The following is a 22,311-nucleotide window of genomic DNA, read 5'->3' as shown; positions in this document are numbered from 1 at the left end:
CACCTGTCCAGTGACAGGTCTCTAATACCCTCCTGACAGAATGGACATTACATTCATTTTGGATGCCAGCCGGCAAAATATCCCTCTGTGCATCCCTCATATATAAGACGACGTCTTTAATATGTTCTCATGTTTGACAGGGTCACCGACCACGCTGCAGCAGCACTATCTGCAGGTCTCAGTCTAGTACCTGAGTGTGTAAATACAGACTTCAGGATAGCCTCCTGCTTTTTATCAACAGGTACCTTCAAAGTGGCCGTTCCTAAAACGGCAGTGCCACCTTTTTTGACAACCGTGTGAGCGCCTTATCCACCCTAGGGGATATCTCCCAGCGTAACTTATCCTCTGGCCGGAAAGGGTACGCCATCAGTAATTTTTTTAGAAATTACCAGTTTCTTATCGGGGGGAACCCACGCTTTTCACACACTTTTTTTTTAATTCATCTGATGGGGGAACAAAACACTGCCTGCTTTTTCTCCCCAACATAAAAACCCATTTTTAGAGGGTTAATGTCAGAAATGTGTAACACATTTTTTTTATTGCCGGGATCAAGTCACGGATGTTCCTAGTGGATTGTGTATATGTCTCAACCTTGTCGACACTGGAGTCAGACTCCGTGTCGACATCTGTGTCTGCCATCTGAGTGAGCGGGCGTTTTTGAGCCCCTGATGGCCTTTGAGACGCCTGGGCAGGCGCGGACTGAGAAGCCGGCTGTCCCACAGCTGTTACGTCATCCACCATTTTATGTAAGGAGTTGACACTGTCGGTTAATACCTTTCACCTAACCATCCACTCTGGTGTCGGCCCCACAGGGGGCGACATCACATTTATCGGCATCTGCTCCGTCACCATATAAGCCTCCTCATTAAACATGTCGACACAGCCGTACCGACACACCGCACACACACAGGGAATGCTCTGACTGAGGACAGGACCCCACAAAGCCCTTTGGGGAGACAGAGAGAGAGTATGCCAGCACACACCAGAGCGCTATATAATGTGGGGATTAACACTATAACTGAGTGAAATTTCCCCAATAGCTGCTTGTATATAATAAGAATTTACTTACCGATAATTCTATTTCTCGGAGTCCGTAGTGGATGCTGGGGTTCCTGAAAGGACCATGGGGGATAGCGGCTCCGCAGGAGACAGGGCACAAAAAGTAAAGCTTTAGGATCAGGTGGTGTGCACTGGCTCCTCCCCCTATGACCCTCCTCCAAGCCAGTTAGGTACTGTGCCCGGACGAGCGTACACAATAAGGGAGGAATTTTGAATCCCGGGTAAGACTCATACCAGCCACACCAATCACACCGTACAACTTGTGATCTAAACCCAGTTAACAGTATGATAACAGCGGAGCCTCTGAAAAGATGGCTCACAACAATAATAACCCGATTTTTGTAACTATGTACAAGTATTGCAGATAATCCGCACTTGGGATGGGCGCCCAGCATCCACTACGGACTCCGAGAAATAGAATTATCGGTAAGTAAATTCTTATTTTCTCTATCGTCCTAGTGGATGCTGGGGTTCCTGAAAGGACCATGGGGATTATACCAAAGCTCCCAAACGGGCGGGAGAGTGCGGATGACTCTGCAGCACCGAATGAGAGAACTCCAGGTCCTCTTTTGCCAGGATATCAAATTTGTAGAATTTTACAAACGTGTTCTCCCCTGACCACGTAGCTGCTCGGCAGAGTTGTAATGCCGAGACCTCTCGGGCAGCCGCCCAAGATGAGCCCACCTTCCTTGTGGAATGGGCCTTAACCGATTTAGACTGTGGCAGGCCTGCCTCAGAATGTGCAAGTTGAATTGTGTTACAAATCCAACGAGCAATCGACTGCTTAGAAGCAGGCGCACCCAACTTGTTGGGTGCATACAGTATAAACAGCGAGTCAGATTTTCTGACTCCAGCTGTCCTGGAACATATTTTCAGGGCCCTGACAACTTCTAGCAACTTGGAGTCCTCCAAGTCCCTAGTAGGTGCAAGGCACCACAATAAGCTGGTTCAGGTGAAACACTGACACCACCTTAGGGAGAGAACTGGGGACGAGTCCGCAGCTCTGCCCTGTCCGAATGGACAAACAGATATGGGCTTTTTTGAGAAAAAACCACCAATTTGACACTCGCCTGGTCCAGGCCAGGGCCAAGAGCATGGTCACTTTTTATGTGAGATGCTTCAAATCCACATATTTGACTGGTTTTAAACCAATGTGATTTGAGGAATCCCAGAACTACGTTGAGATCCCACAGTGCCACTGGAGGCACAAAAAAGGGGTTTGTATATGCAATACTCCCTTGACAAACTTCTGGACTTCAGGAACTGAAGCCAATTCTTTCTGGAAGAAAATTTACAGGGCCGAATTTGAACCTTAATGGACCCCAATTTGAGGCCCATAGACACTCCTGTTTGCAGGAAATGCAGGAAACGACCGAGTTGAAATTTCTTTGTGGGGCCTTCCTGGCCTCACACCACGCAACATATTTTCGCCACACGTGGTGATAATGTTGTGCGGTCACCTCCTTTCTGGCTTTGACCAGGGTAGGAATGACCTCTTCCGGAATGCCTTTTTTCCCTTAGGATCCGGCTTTCCATCGCCATGCCGACAAACGCAGCTGCGGTAAGTCTTGGAACAGACATGGTACTTGCTGAAGCAAGTCCCTTCTTAGCGGCAGAGGCCATAAGACCTCTGTAAGCATCTCTTGAAGTTCCGGGTACCAAGTCCTTCTTGGCCAATCCGGAGCCATGAGTATAGTTCTTACTCCTCTACGTCTTATAATTCTCAGCACCTTAGGTATGAGAAGCAGAGGAGGGAACACATACACCGACTGGTACACCCACGGTGTTACCAGAACGTCCACATCTATTGCCGGAGGGTCTCTTGACCTGGCGCAATACCTGTCCCGTTTTTTGTTCAGACGGGACGCCATCATGTCCACCTTTGGTATTTCCCAACGGTTTACAATCATGTGGAAAAAACTTCTCAATGAAGTTTCCACTCTCCCGGGTGGAGGTCGTGCTGAGGAAGTCTGCTTCCCAGTTTCCATTCCCGGGATGAAAAACTGCTGACAGTGTTATCACATGATTTTCCGCCCAGCGAAAAGTCCTTGCAGTTTCTGCCATTGCCCTCCTGCTTCTTGTGTCGCCCTGTCTGTTTACGTGGGCGACTGCCGTGATGTTTTTCCCACTGGATCAATACCGGCTGACCTTGAAGCAGAGGTCTTGCTAAGCTTAGAGCATTATAAATTTACCCTTAGCTCCAGTATATTTATGTGGAGAAAAGTCTCCATACTTGATCACACTCCCTGGAAATTTTTCCCTTGTGTGACTGCTCCCCAGCCTCTCAGGCTGGGCTCCGTGGTTACCAGCATCCAATCCTGAATGCCGAATCTGCGGCCCTCTAGAAGATGAGCACTCTATAACCACCACAGGAGAGACACCCTTGTCCTTGGATATTGGGTTATCCGCTGATGCATCTGAAGATGCGATCCGGACCATTTGTCCAGCAGATCCCACTGAAAAGTTCTTACGTGAAATCTGCCGAATGGAATTGCTTCGTAGGAAGCCACCATTTTTACCAGGACCCTTTTGCAATGATGCACTGTTTTTAGGAGGTTCCTGACTTGCTCGGATAACTCCCTGGCTTTCTCTTCCGGGAGAAACACCTTTTTCTGGACTGTGTCCAGAATCATCCCTAGGCACAGCAGACGTGTCGTCGGGATCAGCTGCGATTTTGGAATATTTAGAATCCACCCGTGCTGATTGTAGCAGTATCCGAGATAGTGCTACTCCGACCTCCAACTGTTCCCTGGACTATGCCCCTATCAGGAGATCGTCCAAGTAAGGGATAATTAAGACGCCTTTTCTTCGAAGAAGAATCATCAATTCGGCCATTACCTTGGTAAAGACCCCGGGGTGCCGTGGACAATCCAAACGGCAGCGTCTGAAACTGATAGTGACAGTTCTGCACCACGAACCTGAGGTACCCTTAGTGAGAAGGGCAAATTTGGGACATAGAGGTAAGCATCCCTGATATCCCGGGACACTATATAGTCCCCTTCTTCCTGGTTCGTTATCACTGCTCTGAGTGACTTCATCTTAATTTGAACCTTTGTAAGTGTTCAAAAAAAAAATTTTTTTTTTTTTTTAGAATAAGTCTCACCTAGCCTTCTGGCTTCAGTACCACAATATAGTGTGGAATAATACCCCTTTTCTGTAGTAGGAGGGGTAATTTAATTATCACCTGCTGGGAATACAGCTTGTGAATTTTTTCCCATACTACCTCCTTGTCGGAGGGAGACTTGGTAAAGCAGACTTCAGGAGCCTGCGAAGGGGAAACGTCTCGACATTCCCATCTGTACCCCCGGGATACTACTTGTAGGATCCAGGGGTCCTGTACGGTCTCAGCGCCATGCTGAGAACTTGTCAGACGCGGTGGAACGCTTCTGTTCCTGGGAATGGGCTGCCTGCTGCAGTCTTCTTCCCTTTCCTCTATCCCTGGGCAGATATGCTCTTATAGGGACGAGAGGACTGAGGCTGAAAAGACGGTGTCTTTTTCTGCAGAGATGTGACTTAGGGTAAAAAACGGTGGATTTTCCAGCAGTTGCCGTGACCACCAGGTCCGATGGACCGACCCCAAACAAGTCCTCTTCCTTTATACGGCCATACTGTGCCGTTTGGAATCTGCATCACCTGACCACTGTCGTGTCCATAACATCTTCTGGCAGTTATGGACATCGCGTTTATTCATGATGCCAGAGTGCAAATATCCCTCTGTGCATCTCGCATATATAGAAATGCTCTATAGTCAATAAAATACTGTCCCTGTCAAGGGTATCAATATTTTTAGTCAGGGAATCCGACCAAGCCACCCTAGCTCTGCACATCCAGGCTGAGGCGATCGCTGGCCGCAGTATAACACCAGTATGTGTGTATATACTTTTTATTATATTTTCCAGCCTTGTCAGCTGGTCCTTGAGGACGGCCCTATCTATAGACGGTACCGCCACTTGTTTTGATAAGCGTGTGAGCGCCTTATCCACCTTAAGGGGTGTTTCCCAACGCGCCCTAACTTCTGGCGGGAAAGGGTATACCGCCCATAATTTTCTATCGGGGGGAACCCACGCATCATCACACACTTTTTTTAATTTATCTGATTCAGGAAAAACTATGGTAGTTTTTTCACATCCCACATAATACCCTCTTTTGTGGTACTTGTAGTATCAGAAATACGTAACACCTCCTTCATTGCCTTTAACGTGTGGCCCTAGTAAGGAATACGTTTGTTTATTCACCGTCGACACTGGATTCAGTGTCCCTGTCTGTGTCTGTGTCGACCGACTAAAGTAAACGGGCGTTTTAAAACCCTTGACGGTGTTTTTGAGACGTCTGGACCGTACTAATTGTTTGTCGGCCGTCTCATTTCGTCAACCGACTTTGCAGCGTGTTGACATTATCACGTAATTTCCTAAATAAGCCATCCATTCCGGTGTCGACTCCCTAGAGAGTGACATCACCATTACAGGCAATTGCTCCGCCTCCTCACCAACATCGTCCTCCTACCTGTCGACACACACGTACCGACACACAGCACACACACAGGGAATGCTCTGATAGAGGACAGGACCCACTAGCCCTTTGGAGAGACAGAGGGAGAGTTTGCCAGCACACACCAAAAACGCTATAATTATATAGGGACAACCTTATATAAGTGTTTTCCCTTATAGCATCTTAATATATATATAAGCATATCGCCAAATTAGTGCCCCCCCTCTCTGTTTTAACCCTGTTTCTGTAGTGCAGTGCAGGGGAGAGCCTGGGAGCCTTCCCTCCAGCCTTTCTGTGAGGGAAAATGGCGCTGTGTGCTGAGGAGATAGGCCCCGCCCCTTTTTCGGCGGCCTCGTCTCCCGCTCTTAACGGATTCTGGCAGGGGTTAAATATCTCCATATAGCCTCCGGAGGCTATATGTGAGGTATTTTTAGCCAAAATAGGTATTCATTTGCCTCCCAGGGCGCCCCCCTCCCAGCGCCCTGCACCCTCAGTGACTGCCGTGTGAAGTGTGCTGAGAGGAAAATGGCGCACAGCTGCAGTGCTGTGCGCTACCTTTAGAAGACTGAGGAGTCTTCTGCCGCCGATTCTGGACCTCTTCTTACTTCAGCATCTGCAAGGGGGCCGGCGGCAAGGCTCCGGTGACCATCCAGGCTGTACCTGTGATCGTCCCTCTGGAGCTGATGTCCAGTAGCCAAGAAGCCAATCCATCCTGCACGCAGGTGAGTTCACTTCTTCTCCCCTAAGTCCCTCGTTGCAGTGATCCTGTTGCCAGCAGGACTCACTGTAAAATAAAAAACCTAAGCTAAACTTTCCTAAGCAGCTCTTTAGGAGAGCCACCTAGATTGCACCCTTCTCGGCCGGGCACAAAAATCTAACTGGCTTGGAGGAGGGTCATAGGGGGAGGAGCCAGTGCACACCACCTGATCCTAAAGCTTTACTTTTTGTGCCCTGTCTCCTGCGGAGCCGCTATCCCCCATGGTCCTTTCAGGAACCCCAGCATCCACTAGGACGATAGAGAAATAATATTGCGCCTAAATTTAGTGCCCCCCCTCTCTTTTTAACCCTTTGAGCCTGAAAACTACAGGGGAGAGCCTGGGGAGCTTTCTTCCAGCTGCACTGTGAAGAGAAAATGGCGCCAGTGTGTCTGAGGGAGATAGCTCCGCCCCTTTTTCGCTGACTTTTCTCCCGCTTTTTTCTGGATTCTGGCAGGGGTATTTACCACATATATAGCCTCTGGGGCTATATATGACCGGAGTGTGAAGTGTGTATATATAAGTGTGTATATATGACCGGAGTGTGAAGTGTGTATGAGGAGCAATGGCGCACAGCTGCAGTGCTGTGCGCTACCTTGGTGAAGACTGATGTCTTCTGCCGCCGATTTTCCGGACCTCTTCTTGCTTCTGGCTCTGTAAGGGGGACGGCGGCGCGGCTCTGGGACCGAACACCAAGGCTGGGCCTGCGGTCGATCCCTCTGGAGCTAATGGTGTCCAGTAGCCTAAGAAGCCCAAGCTGGCTGCAAGCAGGCAGGTTCGCTTCTTCTCCCCTTAGTCCCTCGCTGCAGTGAGCCTGTTGCCAGCAGGTCTCACTGAAAATAAAAAACCTAATTCTATACTTTCTTTCTAGAAGCTCAGGAGAGCCCCTAGTGTGCATCCAACCTCGGCCGGGCACAAAATCTAACTGGGGCTTGGAGGAGGGTCATGGTGGGAGGAGCCAGTGCACACCAGGTGACCTAAAGCTTTCTTTAGTTGTGCCCAGTCTCCTGCGGAGCCGCTATTCCCCATGGTCCTTACGGAGTTCCCAGCATCCACTAGGACGTCAGAGAAAAAGAAAAGAAAAACACGAGGGCGCGTTACTTCACAATGGCAGAATATGTGACTACAGCCCAGCGCAAAGCAGAACAATTACTGACGCCTCCCAGCAGCTGACACTGTGTTAGGTACGTACATAAACAGAAGAGGAAATAGAAGGCTCATACTAAATAGTCTAGTTCCTCTTCAGTTACTGAAACAGAGGGGGATCTAGTCTCTACCCACTGGGGGATATTTGGAGCACGAAGCACGTGCTCTGACCCCAGATTAAATAGGAATCCCTCCGCCCGTACTGGCAGGCTCACATTCTAGTTGTACTCTAGAAAATAGCCCGAGCCAGCCGCAGCTGCCCGCCCATCTCTATGACAACCTCAGCCAGCAGCTAGTATGGCTGCCACGGGTTTGTCCAGTGATATGACGACACTTCCGGTTCATGCCCAGCTTCCGCCAGTGCCTTCCTGCCGGCGGCGTTCTCTTGCCGGTACACAGAGAGGATGACCTCGTTACGAGCCTTCAACTGCGATGATCTGTTTCGGTTCAACAACATGTGAGGCCAGGGGCGGGGTCCAGGACTGATTCCTATGCTCTTACCCGCAGCACTTCCCTAGGCTGGTCAGGCTTATGTTGGGGAGGGCTGCCAGTATAGTCACCCTGCTGCTATTACGTTGGCAATAGCCACTCTAGAGTTTCATATGGTCACCTAATTGATAGATGCAAGCCTGGCGAACTTTCTGCAGGCACATCATGTCCCCCCCCCCCCCCCCACCCTTAAGTTAGAAAAGCTAAACTGCTCCAAAATATCATTAAACGTCTTCAGGACATTAAAAAGTGTACCATCGTGGGCATAACACAGTTCACTATTCCCATTATATGTATGTGTGGATAGTGAAACGGACAGCCAAGGGGACCCATGTTCTGAACTTGAGCCCCTAGGTGCAACAGTATGGGGTCACACACAGCACCCATCCAGCTGTACTGCACCAATCTGTGCTAGCAGCACATTGGCTGGGTGACTTCTGTTTTGGCACCTGTTATTAATCACTCAATACATGCTTTTAATGTGCGCGTGCTCCATAACCAACAGAGTCGTACACAGTTCAGCCTTCTCATTTGTCTAAGAAGGAGTGTAACGGTGATCTCACAGAGGTAATGTGCACTGATGGCATTGTGGGTAGGGACAGTCTGGCTGCAGAGAGACACCTCTGATCACCGATTCTGTACACAGGCCCACTTGCGCTCGCTTCTGGATCATCCCCTAAAAAACAACTAGTAGAGCACACATGGTGAAAACCAGAAATACAATAAGGGTGTTTTAAAACTGCAGGGTCAGTAACCACCTGAATGAATGGCAAATTGAATGTATAAAATGAATGCGCAATATTGTTGCTCGGCCTAGGAAAAATGGAGGCTTTCTGTAAAAGCATTCACTAATAATCACCAAATCTCATAAGACAGGTAGAGATAATTAAAACACCCAGCCCTGCTAAAACCCTAAATTAGCTAGCTGGTAGTTTCTCAGTGGGTAACAAATATGTTATTCTACAAGCAAAGCCATAAGTAGGCTATTTGCTAGGTATTATGTTGAACCCGACAGAATACAGTAACATGTAAAGAACTCGTACAATAGTACTCACAGTATTTCATAGAGTGCAAGTCTTTGCCATCACAAAACAGCTGTGCAACAATGATGGCTAACTATATTAAGTATAAGGGGTCTATTCATGAAGCGGTGAAAAGAGTGGAGAAGTGAGCCAGTGGAGTAGTTGCCCATGGCAACCAATCAGCTGCTCTGTATAATTTTATAATATGCAAATTATAAATGTTACGTCAATGCTGATTGGTTGCCATGGGCATCTTCTCCACTGGCTCACTTCTCCACACTTTTCACTGCTTCATAAATAGACCCACAAGTATCCAAACCTTACCAGTGCCCTCCTTTCTCTAGCTGATGCTATTTTGTCCCCCTATGTGCCCTTGACCCTTACCTCCTGTATGTCTTATTGATGATTACATTGATGCGTTAGCTTATCTTCTGCCACTATGTAATACATGTTTAAAAGAATTATTAAGGTCTAAATAGTATTTCTCTGACGTCCTAGTGGATGCTGGGAACTCCGTAAGGACCATGGGGAATAGCGGCTCCGCAGGAGACTGGGCACAAAAGTAAAGCTTTAGGACTACCTGGTGTGCACTGGCTCCTCCCCCTATGACCCTCCTCCAAGCCTCAGTTAGATTTTTGTGCCCGACCGAGCAGGGTGCAATCTAGGGGGCTCTCCTGAGCTTCTTAGAAAAAGTTAGTTTTAGGTTTCTTATTTTCAGTGAGACCTGCTGGCAACAGGCTCACTGCATCGAGGGACTAAGGGGAGAAGAAGCGAACCTGCCTGCTTGCAGCCAGCTTGGGCTTCTTGGCTACTGGACACCATTAGCTCCAGAGGGACCGAACACAGGCCCAGCCTCGGAGTCCGGTCCCAGAGCCGCGCCGCCGGCCCCCTTACAGAGACAGAAGCAAGAAGAGGTCCGGAAAATCGGCGGCAGAAGACATCCGTCTTCAACAAGGTAGCGCACAGCACTGCAGCTGTGCGCCATTGCTCCTTAGGCACACTTCACACTCCGGTCACTGAGGGTGCAGGGCGCTAGGGGAGGGCGCCCTGAGCAGCAATATAAACACCTTGGCTGGCGAAAATACACCACATATAACCCCCAGGGCTATATGGATGTATTTTAACCCCTGCCAGAATTCAGCAAAAAGCGGGAGAAAAGTCCACCGAGAAGGGGGCGGAGCCTATCTCCTCAGCACACTGGCGCCATTTTCCATCACAGCTCCGCTGGAAGGACGTCTCCCTGACTCTCCCCTGCAGTCCTGCACTACAGAAAAGGGTAAAAAAGAGAGGGGGGGCACTAATTTGGCGCAGTTTGATAATATCAGCAGCTATAAAGGGAAAAACACATTATATAGTGGTATACCTGTGTGTATATATAGCGCTCTGGTGTGTGCTGGCATACTCTCCCTCTGTCTCCCCAAAGGGCTAGTGGGGTCCTGTCCTCTATCAGAGCATTCCCTGTGTGTGTGTGCGGTGTGTCGGTACGATTGTGTCGACATGTTTGAGGAGGAAAATGATGTGGAGGCGGAGCATTTGCCTGTAATAGAGATGTCACCCCCTAGGGAGTCGACACCTGAGTGGATGGGCTTATGGAAGGAATTACGTGACAGTGTCAGCTCTTTACAAAAGACAGTTGACGACATGAGACAGCCGGCTACTCAGCTTGTGCCTGTCCAGGCGTCTCAAAGGCCATCAGGGGCTCTAAAACGCCCGTTACCTCAGATGGCAGACACAGACGCCGACATGGATACTGACTCCAGTGTCGACGATGAAGAGACGAATGTGACTTCCAGTAGGGCCACACGTTACATGATTGAGGCAATGAAAAATGTTTTACATATTTCTGATAATACAAGTACCACTAAAAAGGGTATTATGTTTGGTGAGAAAAAACTGCCTGTAGTTTTTCCTGCATCGGAGGAATTAAATGAAGTGTGTGATGAAGCGTGGGTTTCCCCCGATAAAAAACTGATAATTCCTAAAAGGTTATTGGCATCATACCCTTTCCCGCCAGAGGATAGGGCACGTTGGGAAACACCCCCTAGGGTGGATAAAGCGCTCACACGCTTGTCTAAACAGGTGGCACTACCCTCTCCTGAGACGGCCGCCCTTAAGGAACCTGCTGACAGAAAGCAGGAAAATATCCTAAAATGTATATACACTCTCACGGGAGTTATACTGCGACCAGCAATCGCCTCAGCCTGGATGTGCAGTGCTGGGGTGGCTTGGTCGGATTCCCTGACGGACAATATTGATACCCTAGACAGGGACAGTATATTACTGACTATAGAGCATTTAAAAGATGCATTTCTATATATGCGTGATGCACAGAGGGATATCTGCCGACTGGCATCAAGAGTAAGTGCGCTGTCCATTTCTGCCAGAAGAGGGTTATGGACACGACAGTGGTCAGGGGATGCGGATTCCAAAAGGCATATGGAAGTATTGCCTTATAAAGGGGAGGAGTTATTTGGGGTAGGTCTATCAGACCTGGTAGCCACGGCAACTGCTGGGAAATCCACATTTTTACCCCAGGTAGCCTCTCAACATAAGAAGACGCCGTATTATCAGGCGCAGTCCTTTCGGCCCCATAAGGGCAAGCGGGCAAAAGGTTCCTCTTTTCTGCCCCGTGGCAGAGGGAGAAGGAAAAGGCTGCAGCAAACAGCCAGTTCCCAGGAACAGAAGCCCTCTCCCGCCTCTGCCAAGTCCTCAGCATGACGCTGGGGCTTTACAAGCGGACTCAGGCACGGTGGGGGCCCGTCTCAAGAATTTCAGCGCGCAGTGGGCTCACTCGCAAGTGGACCCCTGGATCCTTCAGGTGGTATCTCAGGGGTACAAATTGGAATTCGAGACATCTCCCCCTCGCCGTTTCCTAAAGTCTGCTTTACCGACGTCTCCCTCCGACAGGGAGGCGGTATTGGAAGCCATTCACAAGCTGTATTCCCAGCAGGTGATAATCAAGGTACCCCTCCTGCAACAGGGAAAGGGGTATTATTCCACGCTGTTTGTGGTACCGAAGCCGGACGGCTCGGTGAGACCGATTTTAAATCTAAAATCCTTGAACACTTACATACAGAGGTTCAAATTCAAGATGGAGTCACTCAGAGCAGTGATTGCGAACCTGGAAGAAGGGGATTTTATGGTGTCTCTGGACATCAAGGATGCTTACCTCCATGTCCCAATTTACCCTTCTCACCAAGGGTACCTCAGGTTTGTGGTACAGAACTGTCACTATCAGTTTCAGACGCTGCCGTTTGGATTGTCCACGGCACCCCGGGTCTTTACCAAGGTAATGGCCGAAATGATGATACTCCTTCGAAGGAAGGGAGTTTTAGTTATCCCTTACTTGGACGATCTCCTGATAAGGGCAAGATCCAGGGAACAGTTGGAAGTCGGGGTAGCACTATCTCAGGTAGTGTTGCGGCAGCACGGTTGGATTCTCAATATTCCAAAATCGCAGCTGATCCCGACGACACGTCTTCTATTCCTAGGGATGATCCTGGACACAGTCCAGAAAAAGGTGTTTCTCCCGGAGGAGAAAGCCAGGGAGTTATCCAAACTAGTCAGAAACCTCCTAAAACCAGGCCAAGTGTCAGTGCATCAATGCACAAAGGTCCTGGGAAAAATGGTGGCTTCCTACGAAGCAATCCCATTCGGCAGATTCCACGCAAGAACTTTCCAGTGGGATCTGCTAGACAAATGGTCCGGGTCGCATCTTCAGATGCATCAGCGGATAACCTTGTCACCAAAGACAAGGGTGTCTCTCCTGTGGTGGTTGCAGAGTGCTCATCTTCTAAAGGGCCGCAGATTCGGCATTCAGGACTGGGTCCTGGTGACCACCGATGCCAGCCTGCGAGGCTGGGGAGCAGTCACACAGGGAAGGAATTTCCAGGGCTTGTGGTCAAGCCTGGAGACATCACTTCACATAAATATCCTGGAGCTAAGGGCCATTTACAATGCTCTAAGCCCAGCAAGACCTCTACTTCAAGGTCAGCCGGTGTTGATCCAGTCGGACAACATCACGGCAGTCGCCCACGTAAACAGACAGGGCGGCACAAGAAGCAGGAGGGCAATGGCAGAAGCTGCAAGGATTCTTCGCTGGGCGGAAAATCATGTGATAGCACTGTCAGCAGTGTTCATTCCGGGAGTGGACAACTGGGAAGCAGACTTCCTCAGCAGGCACGACCTCCACCCGGGAGAGTGGGGACTTCATCCAGAAGTCTTCCACATGATTGTAAACCGTTGGGAAAAACCAAAGGTGGACATGATGGCGTCCCGCCTCAACAAAAAACTGGACAGGTATTGCGCCAGGTCAAGGGACCCTCAGGCAATAGCTGTGGACGCTCTGGTAACACCGTGGGTGTACCAGTCAGTGTATGTGTTCCCTCCTCTGCCTCTCATACCCAAGGTTCTGAGAATTATAAGACGGAGAGGAGTAAGAACTATACTCGTGGCTCCGGATTGGCCAAGAAGGACTTGGTACCCGGAACTTCAAGAGATGCTCACAGAGGACCCGTGGCCTCTGCCTCTAAGAAGGGACCTGCTCCAGCAAGGTCCCTGTCTGTTCCAAGACTTACCGCGGCTGCGTTTGACGGCATGGCGGTTGAACGCCGGATCCTGAAGGAAAAAGGCATTCCGGAGGAAGTCATCCCTACCCTGATCAAAGCCAGGAAGGATGTAACCGCAAAGCATTATCACCGCATTTGGCGAAAATATGTTGCGTGGTGCGAGGCCAGGAATGCCCCAACGGAGGAATTTCGACTGGGTCGATTCCTGCATTTCCTGCAAACAGGAGTGTCTATGGGCCTCAAATTGGGATCCATTAAGGTTCAGATTTCGGCCCTGTCGATTTTCTTCCAGAAAGAACTGGCTTCAGTTCCTGAAGTTCAGACGTTTGTCAAGGGGGTGCTGCATATACAGCCTCCTTTTGTGCCTCCAGTGGCACCTTGGGATCTCAATGTAGTTTTGGGGTTCCTCAAATCACATTGGTTTGAACCACTTAAATCTGTGGATTTCAAATATCTCACATGGAAAGTGGCCATGCTGTTGGCCCTGGCTTCGGCCAGGCGAGTGTCAGAATTGGCGGCTTTATCCTGCAAAAGCCCCTGTCTGATTTTCCATTCGGACAGGGCGGAATTGAGGACTCGTCCTCAGTTTCTCCCTAAGGTGGTGTCAGCGTTTCACCTGAACCAACCTATTGTGGTGCCTGCGGCTACTAGGGACTTGGAGGACTCCAAGTTGCTAGACGTTGTCAGGGCCCTGAAAATATGTTTCCAGGACGGCTGGAGTCAGAAAATCTGACTCGCTGTTTACTTGTATGCACCCAACAAGCTGGGTGCTCCTGCTTCGAAGCAGACTATTGCTCGTTGGATTTGTAGTACAATTCAGCTTGCACATTCTGTGGCAGGCCTGCCACAGCCAAAATCTGTAAATGCCCATTCTACAAGGAAGGTGGGCTGATCTTGGGCGGCTGCCCGAGGGGTCTCGGCTTTACAACTTTGCCGAGCAGCTACTTGGTCAGGGGCAAACACGTTTGCTAAATTCTACAAATTTGATACCCTGGCTGAGGAGGACCTGGAGTTCTCTCATTCGGTGCTGCAGAGTCATCCGCACTCTCCCGCCCGTTTGGGAGCTTTGGTATAATCCCCATGGTCCTTACGGAGTTCCCAGCATCCACTAGGACGTCAGAGAAAATAAGAATTTACTTACCGATAATTCTATTTCTCGTAGTCCGTAGTGGATGCTGGGCGCCCATCCCAAGTGCGGATTGTCTGCAATACTTGTACATAGTTATTGTTAACTAAATCGGGTTATTGTTGTTGTGAGCCATCTTTCCAGAGGCTCCTCTGTTATCATGCTGTTAACTGGGTTCAGATCACAAGTTGTACGGTGTGATTGGTGTGGCTGGTATGAGTCTTACCCGGGATTCAAAAATCCTTCCTTATTGTGTACGCTCGTCCGGGCACAGTATCCTAACTGAGGCTTGGAGGAGGGTCATAGGGGGAGGAGCCAGTGCACACCAGGTAGTCCTAAAGCTTTACTTTTGTGCCCAGTCTCCTGCGGAGCCGCTATTCCCCATGGTCCTTACGGAGTTCCCAGCATCCACTACGGACTACGAGAAATAGAATTATCGGTAAGTAAATTCTTATTTTAGAGGATGTAGACAATAGAACCACAAAAACGTATGACGGGACAAAACCGTCTGTGCCCAAACATGCCTATCAGCTTGGGAAATAGATTCCGGATAGTATAGCAAAATCCAAGTCCGTATTCATAGTATCTATGTACTTGATACTACTGATTTGGTTTAATGTATACTGTTCCATTGGCTTTTTCTCAGTACTTCATTGAAATTACATCATATTAGAAATATCTTACATGTTTGTTTTAGTTCTTATTTCAGGAAGTTAATATAATTCATTTTGTGTTTTTTTTGTTTTGTTTTTTATCACAGAAATTTGGATCCTCTCACAGAAACTGTATCCTTGTTAAAGATTTGTAAAAGTAATAATATCGTTAAATGTAATGATGGTCACTAAGCTAGACCAGGATAGTGAAACGTTGTGTAAGGGATTTTACTGACACACTGGTATATTCAATTGAAGTCTGATCCATTCCGACATTCATTTGTCAGAATGGATCCAACAAGGGCTATTCAATGCCATCTCAATTCGACTTTAAAAAAAGTTGAATTGAGATGCGGGAGCTGAGACGGTGGAGAGCTGCGGGCAGACGGGGGAGAGCCGCGCTACAGCAGCAGCTACAGCAGCGTAGCCGGAGGATGTGTCACAGCCGCTGCTCACGGCAGTGTCCACCCGGCTCCAGCAGGTTTCTCTTGCTGGAGCCGGGTGGACGCTGCTGTCAGCGGCGGCTGTGACACATCCTCAGGCTTCACTGCTATAGCTGCTGCTGTAGCGCTGCTCTCCCCCGTCTGCCCGCGGCTCTCCCCCGTCTGCCCGCTGGTCTGCCCCCTCTCTTCCTCCTCGGCTCCCTCATCTCAATCCGACTGTTTTTAAAGTCGGATTGACATGGTCGAAAAGGAGGCCAAAACAGTTTCGACAGAAGCACGTGAATCGGCAGCTATTCCGCCGATCCACGTGCTTTTCAACAAGTCGAATTCCTCGACTTGTTGAATAATTTGGGGCTATATTGAATAGGTCGGAATCCCTTCCGACCCAAAAAAGTCGAAAACTGACGTCTTTTTGACAGACGGCAGCTTTCGACTTCAGTTGAATATACCCCTTAATGTCTTTCCTTAATAAAAGATGCCAGTATGGGATCCCTTTCTACTTGCAGTATCTGGCACACTGGCCGGAATATTTTATAGTTGCAGAGGCTCCAGGGGGAGAACTCATGGGTTACAGTAAGTCATTCCTTATCATTCTTAATATTCTCATTCACTATTTATTGCTTCATCTTCTGAGTGACTTTGCAGCGCAGCAAATTGAATAATCTATGCTGTTGAAATATACCTGCTGGATGGTTAAACACAGACATTATAATAAATTGTGCTGCTACTCTTGGAGACATTGCCACTGTGCTACGGGTGGGCGGTGTATTTCAGTGTGTCAACAGTGATCAAATATTTCTTATTTCCTGTACACACATGGGGGAGAGGTATCAAATCTTCTAAAGAGTCTGAGACATTGCCCATAGTAACCAACTGGTTAGGGAACCGCTGGTCACAATACCCATGGCGGGATCCCGGCTGTTAAATGGCCGGTGGGGGGAGGGGGGCAAGCACGATGAAGCCCCTTGCAGGCTCATTTGCTAGCTGCGTTCGCCACAGGTTCTATTCCCACTCTATGGTTGTCGTGGATACCCACGAGTGGGAATAGTCCCTGTTGGTCGGCATAACAACCGGCTGGATTTTCAGATGCCGGGATCCCTGCATCGGTATTGTGACCGGCGGTCACTTAAACATATCCCAGCTCAGCCTATCATTTTATACACTGTACTTGATAAATGCTAGCTACAGTCTGAACTGGGTGCTATGTGTAACAGCTCCAGCTGTCGCCACTATTTTAGAAGATTTACTACGTTTCTCCCATGGTTTCTCTCTTATACCCCTTTTCCACTGACATACAAAACCCCAGGATTTGTATATGTGAACGCTCTAAACTCAGGATTTTGGTCAGTAGGAAAGGAGACTATCCGGCACCAAGTCCGATGTACAAGACCCTGCTCGCAACTAGGGTCACAGAACGGAGACCTGTAAATTTGCCGGGTATTTGGACCCGACAATTTCCTGGATCGCAGTGGAAAAGGGGTATAAAGCATTGATTTAGAATTGTGTGCATGTATAATCAGTACAGCCTGGTTATAAATACCGTTTATTTCAGAGTGCTCATTAATTCATGGCTCAGCACTTAGCAGACACATATCAGAAGCATTCTTCAGTCATGTTTGTTATCATAGGCAAATGTTTAATATAGAGTATATCTTATGATTATTATGGATATGCTATATTTGGTGTATATATTTTTTGTATACTTTATTGGTGTTTGTGGTGATTACAACATTTATAATTGTGATTTCTCTCACGTGGTTTTTACAGTGATTAATTAGGGGTGTGTTCTGCGGTATAAAACTAGTGAATGCTGGAGCAATGATGTACTGCAGTTTGAGAAAGAACTAGGATTTTTGTGAATAAAGGGTTCATCCATTGACGAGTTCTTTAAAAGAGAAGTCCTCTAAGTAGACCTACTACCTGCTCTCATTAACTTATGTTAATTATTAGTAAGTTTTTGATGTGATCATTCACCAGGGTGTTTTATTTTAAAAGTTCTATCTGATTTTTCTTTCATTAAAAAAATAATAATAATAATTTTATTTATATATATATATATATATATATATATATATATATATATATATATATATATATATATATATATATATATATATATATATATATATATTATTTTTTTCTTTTTTCTATATGAATCATTTTCCTTGCAGTGCACTTGCAGGATTTCAGTCTTTCAAGAAGAGCAGCTAGAGGAGGGTGTGGGTGATCCTGAGGATCACCCATCCATGCTGGTTGTGGTGAGGGCTGTTGCAGTGCAATTAGCCCAGGCTATTGAGCGATCCCATTGGTACCGCTGATTGCAGCTGCCTCCTAGTTAAAAGTTTAAATGAAATAATTTGTTCCCAAAATGCTCAGTTTATTTCTAGGTAATTTCTGTATGTGAATCCACATGTTCCTTCTTAAGTAGTCATTCGTGAAATGTTCACAAGCTACAGTATTAGCTACTTGTGAAATCCATATGGAATGCATGTAACTCACCAATGTTTGTGTTGTAGTAATGGGGAAAGCTGAAGGCTCAGTGGCCAGAGAAGAGTGGCATGGACACGTCACCGCTCTCTCCGTAGCACCTGAATTCCGGCGTCTAGGCCTAGCTGCTAAATTAATGGAACTTCTGGAAGAGATCTCTGAAAGGTGACCGCTACGGAATAGAACACGGTGACTCATACTCTCCTGTGCTCTGTGCTAACTGCATATCTTCGTTTGTCCTTGTATTCAGGAAAGGAGGATTTTTCGTGGATCTTTTTGTTAGAGTCTCCAATCAGGTGGCAGTCAACATGTATAAACAGCTGGGTTACAGTGTTTACAGGACAGTGATAGAGTATTACTCAGCCAGCAATGGGGAGCCAGATGAGGATGCCTATGGTAAGAATAATCATGGTCCTGCCCTGTCCTTGTCTTATTGCCAATGTCTAAGTCAGTGGTTCTCAAACTGTGGGGCAGATGTATTGAGCCTTGAGAAGTGATAAAGCAGTGATAAGTGCAAGATGATAACGCACCAGCCAGTCAGCTCCTAACTGTTGTTTTTCAAACCCATAATGATTGGCTGGTGCGTTATCACCTTGCGCTTATAGCACTGCTTTATCCCTTCTCCAAAACCACTTTTTACTTTGTAAGGCTGCTTTTTTTTTTTTGTATTACATTTGAATGTGTGAAGCCCATATATTTGTCACCATCAATTGCTGATACAAGTAAGGTCGGGATATTAATATCTATATAGCGCCAGCCAATTATGCAGCCCTTAATAGGGCATATTTGTTATTTATTTCATATTTGTCATTTATTTCAGTCCTGGTTCCATTGGAGTCTAAAGAGCGGAAAAGTAGACCATTTGTCCGTGGCAACCAATCAGCTTGTGACTATAGTTTTATGCTTTGCTCGCATACCACCATCAGGCTTCTACCGGCTTGCACCTCATGTCATCTGTCTGTTGCCCCTCCCCACTAGATTGTTAGCTCTTCAGAGCAGGGCCTTCTTTCCTCTTGTCTAAACCCTCTTCTTGACACATTTCACTCAGCGACCATCTTTACCTGCTTTCTCTCCTGCTGGTAAAGGCTCATCTCTATCTATGGCCGCCAGCCCCAAGTAGTACAATGATTACTCCTTCGCTACTTACATCTAAGATGTTTTGAGAATTGTGTTGCTCTTTGTTACCTGCACTCCATTTTTGTTATTTATTTACTGTTATGCTAAGTTTTGTCTCCCTGTACTGTCCTTTGTACGGCGCTGCGAAACACTTGTGGCGCCCTATAAATAAAATGTAATAATAATACAGTGTGCTTAATAAATAAGTTATAAGCTAATAGGTTGCTATTGACAACTTCACTCATTAGCAGGTTTGATACATTTCCCCTGTATTCCATAATACATTTTATCAGCCCTGAGTAGCTGGAAGAAACCCATGAAACAGATAGCTTCATGGTCTACGGCACAATAACAATACTAACCAGTGTGCTGCATTCCTGGTAAGCACCCTGTTCTAGCACAAACCAATAAGTATCTACTCATTCTTGAGGGGCTGTTAATACTAGTTTCATCATTTAGTGAATTGCAGGTCAAATTAATCTTTTTCCAATGCCCTGCGAAGTAGAGTGATTGTACAACATACAGAGCTACAGTAGTACCCGCATTATCCATAAATGTAAAAGTATCGGGAACAATAGCTGGATTTTTGATACCAGTCTGAGATTCGATGTGTTGAAGATGACAAATGTTAAGTAACAGAATTCTTGGTGGAAACCCCAAAAAGATTCCACAGAACATTATCAGAACCAGTGCCACAAAGTCAGAAAGACCAGTGATCACAAGTACAAATGACTGAAGAACTAGGGTGGACCGTGCATACTAGCTTGTATAATCCCACATTCTCCATTATACACGGCATATAACTTTCCACTCTGCACACATCTAATAACATAAATCAGATGACAGAATTATTACAATTAAAGCCTTGCACTGGAACATACTGTGTGTAATACACAACGGCTGTACAGCACTGTAGCTTAAAAATCAATAATAATAATAATAAGGCAATTTGTACATCAAGGGTCCATAAATTCCTAGGCTGACCAAGCTTATTGTATTGTGCAGCCATGATGACACGAGCCAGGACCTTTGCTGTTTCATCAAAAAATGTAATAACCCCCTTAACTAATGTCCTGGCTTGTGTCGTCATGGCTGCAAAATAACAATACACTTAAGCAGCCTAGGAATTTATGGACCCTTAAAGTACGAATTGCCTTATTGTTGATTTAAAGGTAGCTACAGTGCTTTACAGCCACAGACCGTGTGAAAGACATTTAGAAAATGGGGACATACAAGGTAGACTAAGTAAACATATGCCGGTTGTCGGGATTCCGGACTCTGTATCCTGACCGCCAGGATACCGTCAGCCAGCAAATAAACTGCATCTCTAATGAAGACCACAGAAAGTAGCTCTCCTCAGAAATTGTCAGTGACGGTTCACGGTCTGTCCTAATATTTGTGACTTCTTCCACATGTCCTCAAACTGAATGTCTCATTTGTGTTTGTTTGCACTTAACATGGACAAACAAAACAATTAAATCAACTTTTTTTTTTTTTTTTATGTTTTTAGATATGAGGAAAGCACTATCAAGAGACACAGAGAAAAAGTCCATTATACCTCTACCTCATCCTGTGCGGCCAGAAGACATTGAATAACCTTAGCTGTGGTTCCTGGGCGAAGTAATGAAGACTATCTACATATTCTGTAGCAATGCCTTTTAGTTATCGCTTTGTGCTTATTACAAACTAAACACTGAAAAATTAATTTATTATGGTATTTACTTGACATATTTCTATTAAACTATGGTCAAGCAAATTATTTTGTTTAATGTAAATGTAGATTTACTAAAGCTTCTAAAAATGAAAATGATGGTGTTGGCCTTACCAACCTCAGATTGTCTTTCGTTTTCTAGGATGCAATAGAGAAATGATCGCTAGAATCTGATTAGTCGCTATGGGTAACACCACCATTCTTCATTTGTAGAAGGTTTAATAAGTGTACACCTTAATGTAGACTGCAGAAATGCCAAACATTTGTTTTTTGTCTGTGATTTTTTTTTTGAGAGAGGGTGTCCTGTTTATATTGTATCGTTTCTACAGTCTTTCTGGATTTTTGCATTGAAAGTTTTCATTTAAAAAGTACTACTTGTGTGTATGTATATGTGCACACGTGTGCATATATACACACCACTTTGCCCAAGAACCATAATGTAAATATAGCTTACAGATGTTATGCACTGATCTTTAATGCCCTGCAATACGCTCCTATATATAGGAGTTAATGACGCTGTATACAGCTGATGTGTTAAACAATAGTTAAAACATGCTGCTGTTCTGGAGACTACAATTACATTATTTATGTTGACGCATTGGTCCGATATACTACTTAATACATAAGCAGAAGGAAGTTGTTTAATCATTCCATTGATACTTTTTTTTTTCTGGATATATTTCGGTAACATGTCACTCCCAAAGGGTTTTTGTGCTTTACATTTATTGACTTCACTATGTCTTGACCAATTTAAACCATTCTTTTAATTACTATTATTTTATACATTAATCTTCAGAATACACTTAAGTATCTGCCTGTTCCAAGTACATTTATTTTGTTAGAGCTGTAACTAAACACTTTAGGCCCCTGGACAAGAAAGGGTACCACGAACCCTACATCCTAACCAATTCTTATAATCTATGTTACTGTTCAACCTAGTCTAGGTCAATATTACAAGCAACAGGATATTATTTGCAGGAATCTGCTTATAAAGGTGCATGTGGAGGGGATTGATTTCACATAAGATGCATGTGGAGGGGAATGGTGGCACAAAAGGGGCATGTGGAAGGGAATGATGACACAAAGGGTATATAGAGGAGAATGGTGGCTCTAAAGGGCCATGTGCAGGGGACTGATGGCAGTTAAGGGGCATGTGGAGGCTACTGATGTCAAATAAAGGGCATGTGGTGAGGACTGATGGCAAATAAGGGGTTTGTGGTGGACTGGTGGCAAAGTGGCACATGGATG

The 22,311-nt window shown here is 46.4% G+C and overlaps 1 protein-coding gene across 1 annotated transcript; it reads left to right on the top strand.

Moving 5' to 3' along the window:
• The first annotated feature begins 7,711 nt into the window (after positions 1-7,711).
• NAA20 (N-alpha-acetyltransferase 20, NatB catalytic subunit) lies at positions 7,712-21,657 on the top strand. The gene is made up of 6 exons (XM_063918166.1): positions 7,712-7,905; positions 15,414-15,438; positions 16,232-16,322; positions 18,266-18,401; positions 18,487-18,632; positions 20,863-21,657. Exons 1-6 carry the CDS (start codon positions 7,853-7,855, stop codon positions 20,946-20,948), a joined length of 537 nt encoding a protein of 178 aa, XP_063774236.1. The 5' UTR covers positions 7,712-7,852; the 3' UTR covers positions 20,949-21,657.
• Positions 21,658-22,311: the final 654 nt, after the last annotated feature.

Source organism: Pseudophryne corroboree, chromosome 4 (assembly GCF_028390025.1).
Source record: "Pseudophryne corroboree isolate aPseCor3 chromosome 4, aPseCor3.hap2, whole genome shotgun sequence".
NCBI classification, from domain to species: Eukaryota; Metazoa; Chordata; class Amphibia; order Anura; family Myobatrachidae; genus Pseudophryne; species Pseudophryne corroboree.
The sequence above is the reverse complement of the archived record's forward strand: the minus strand, read 5'-3'. Positions and strand labels throughout refer to the sequence as shown.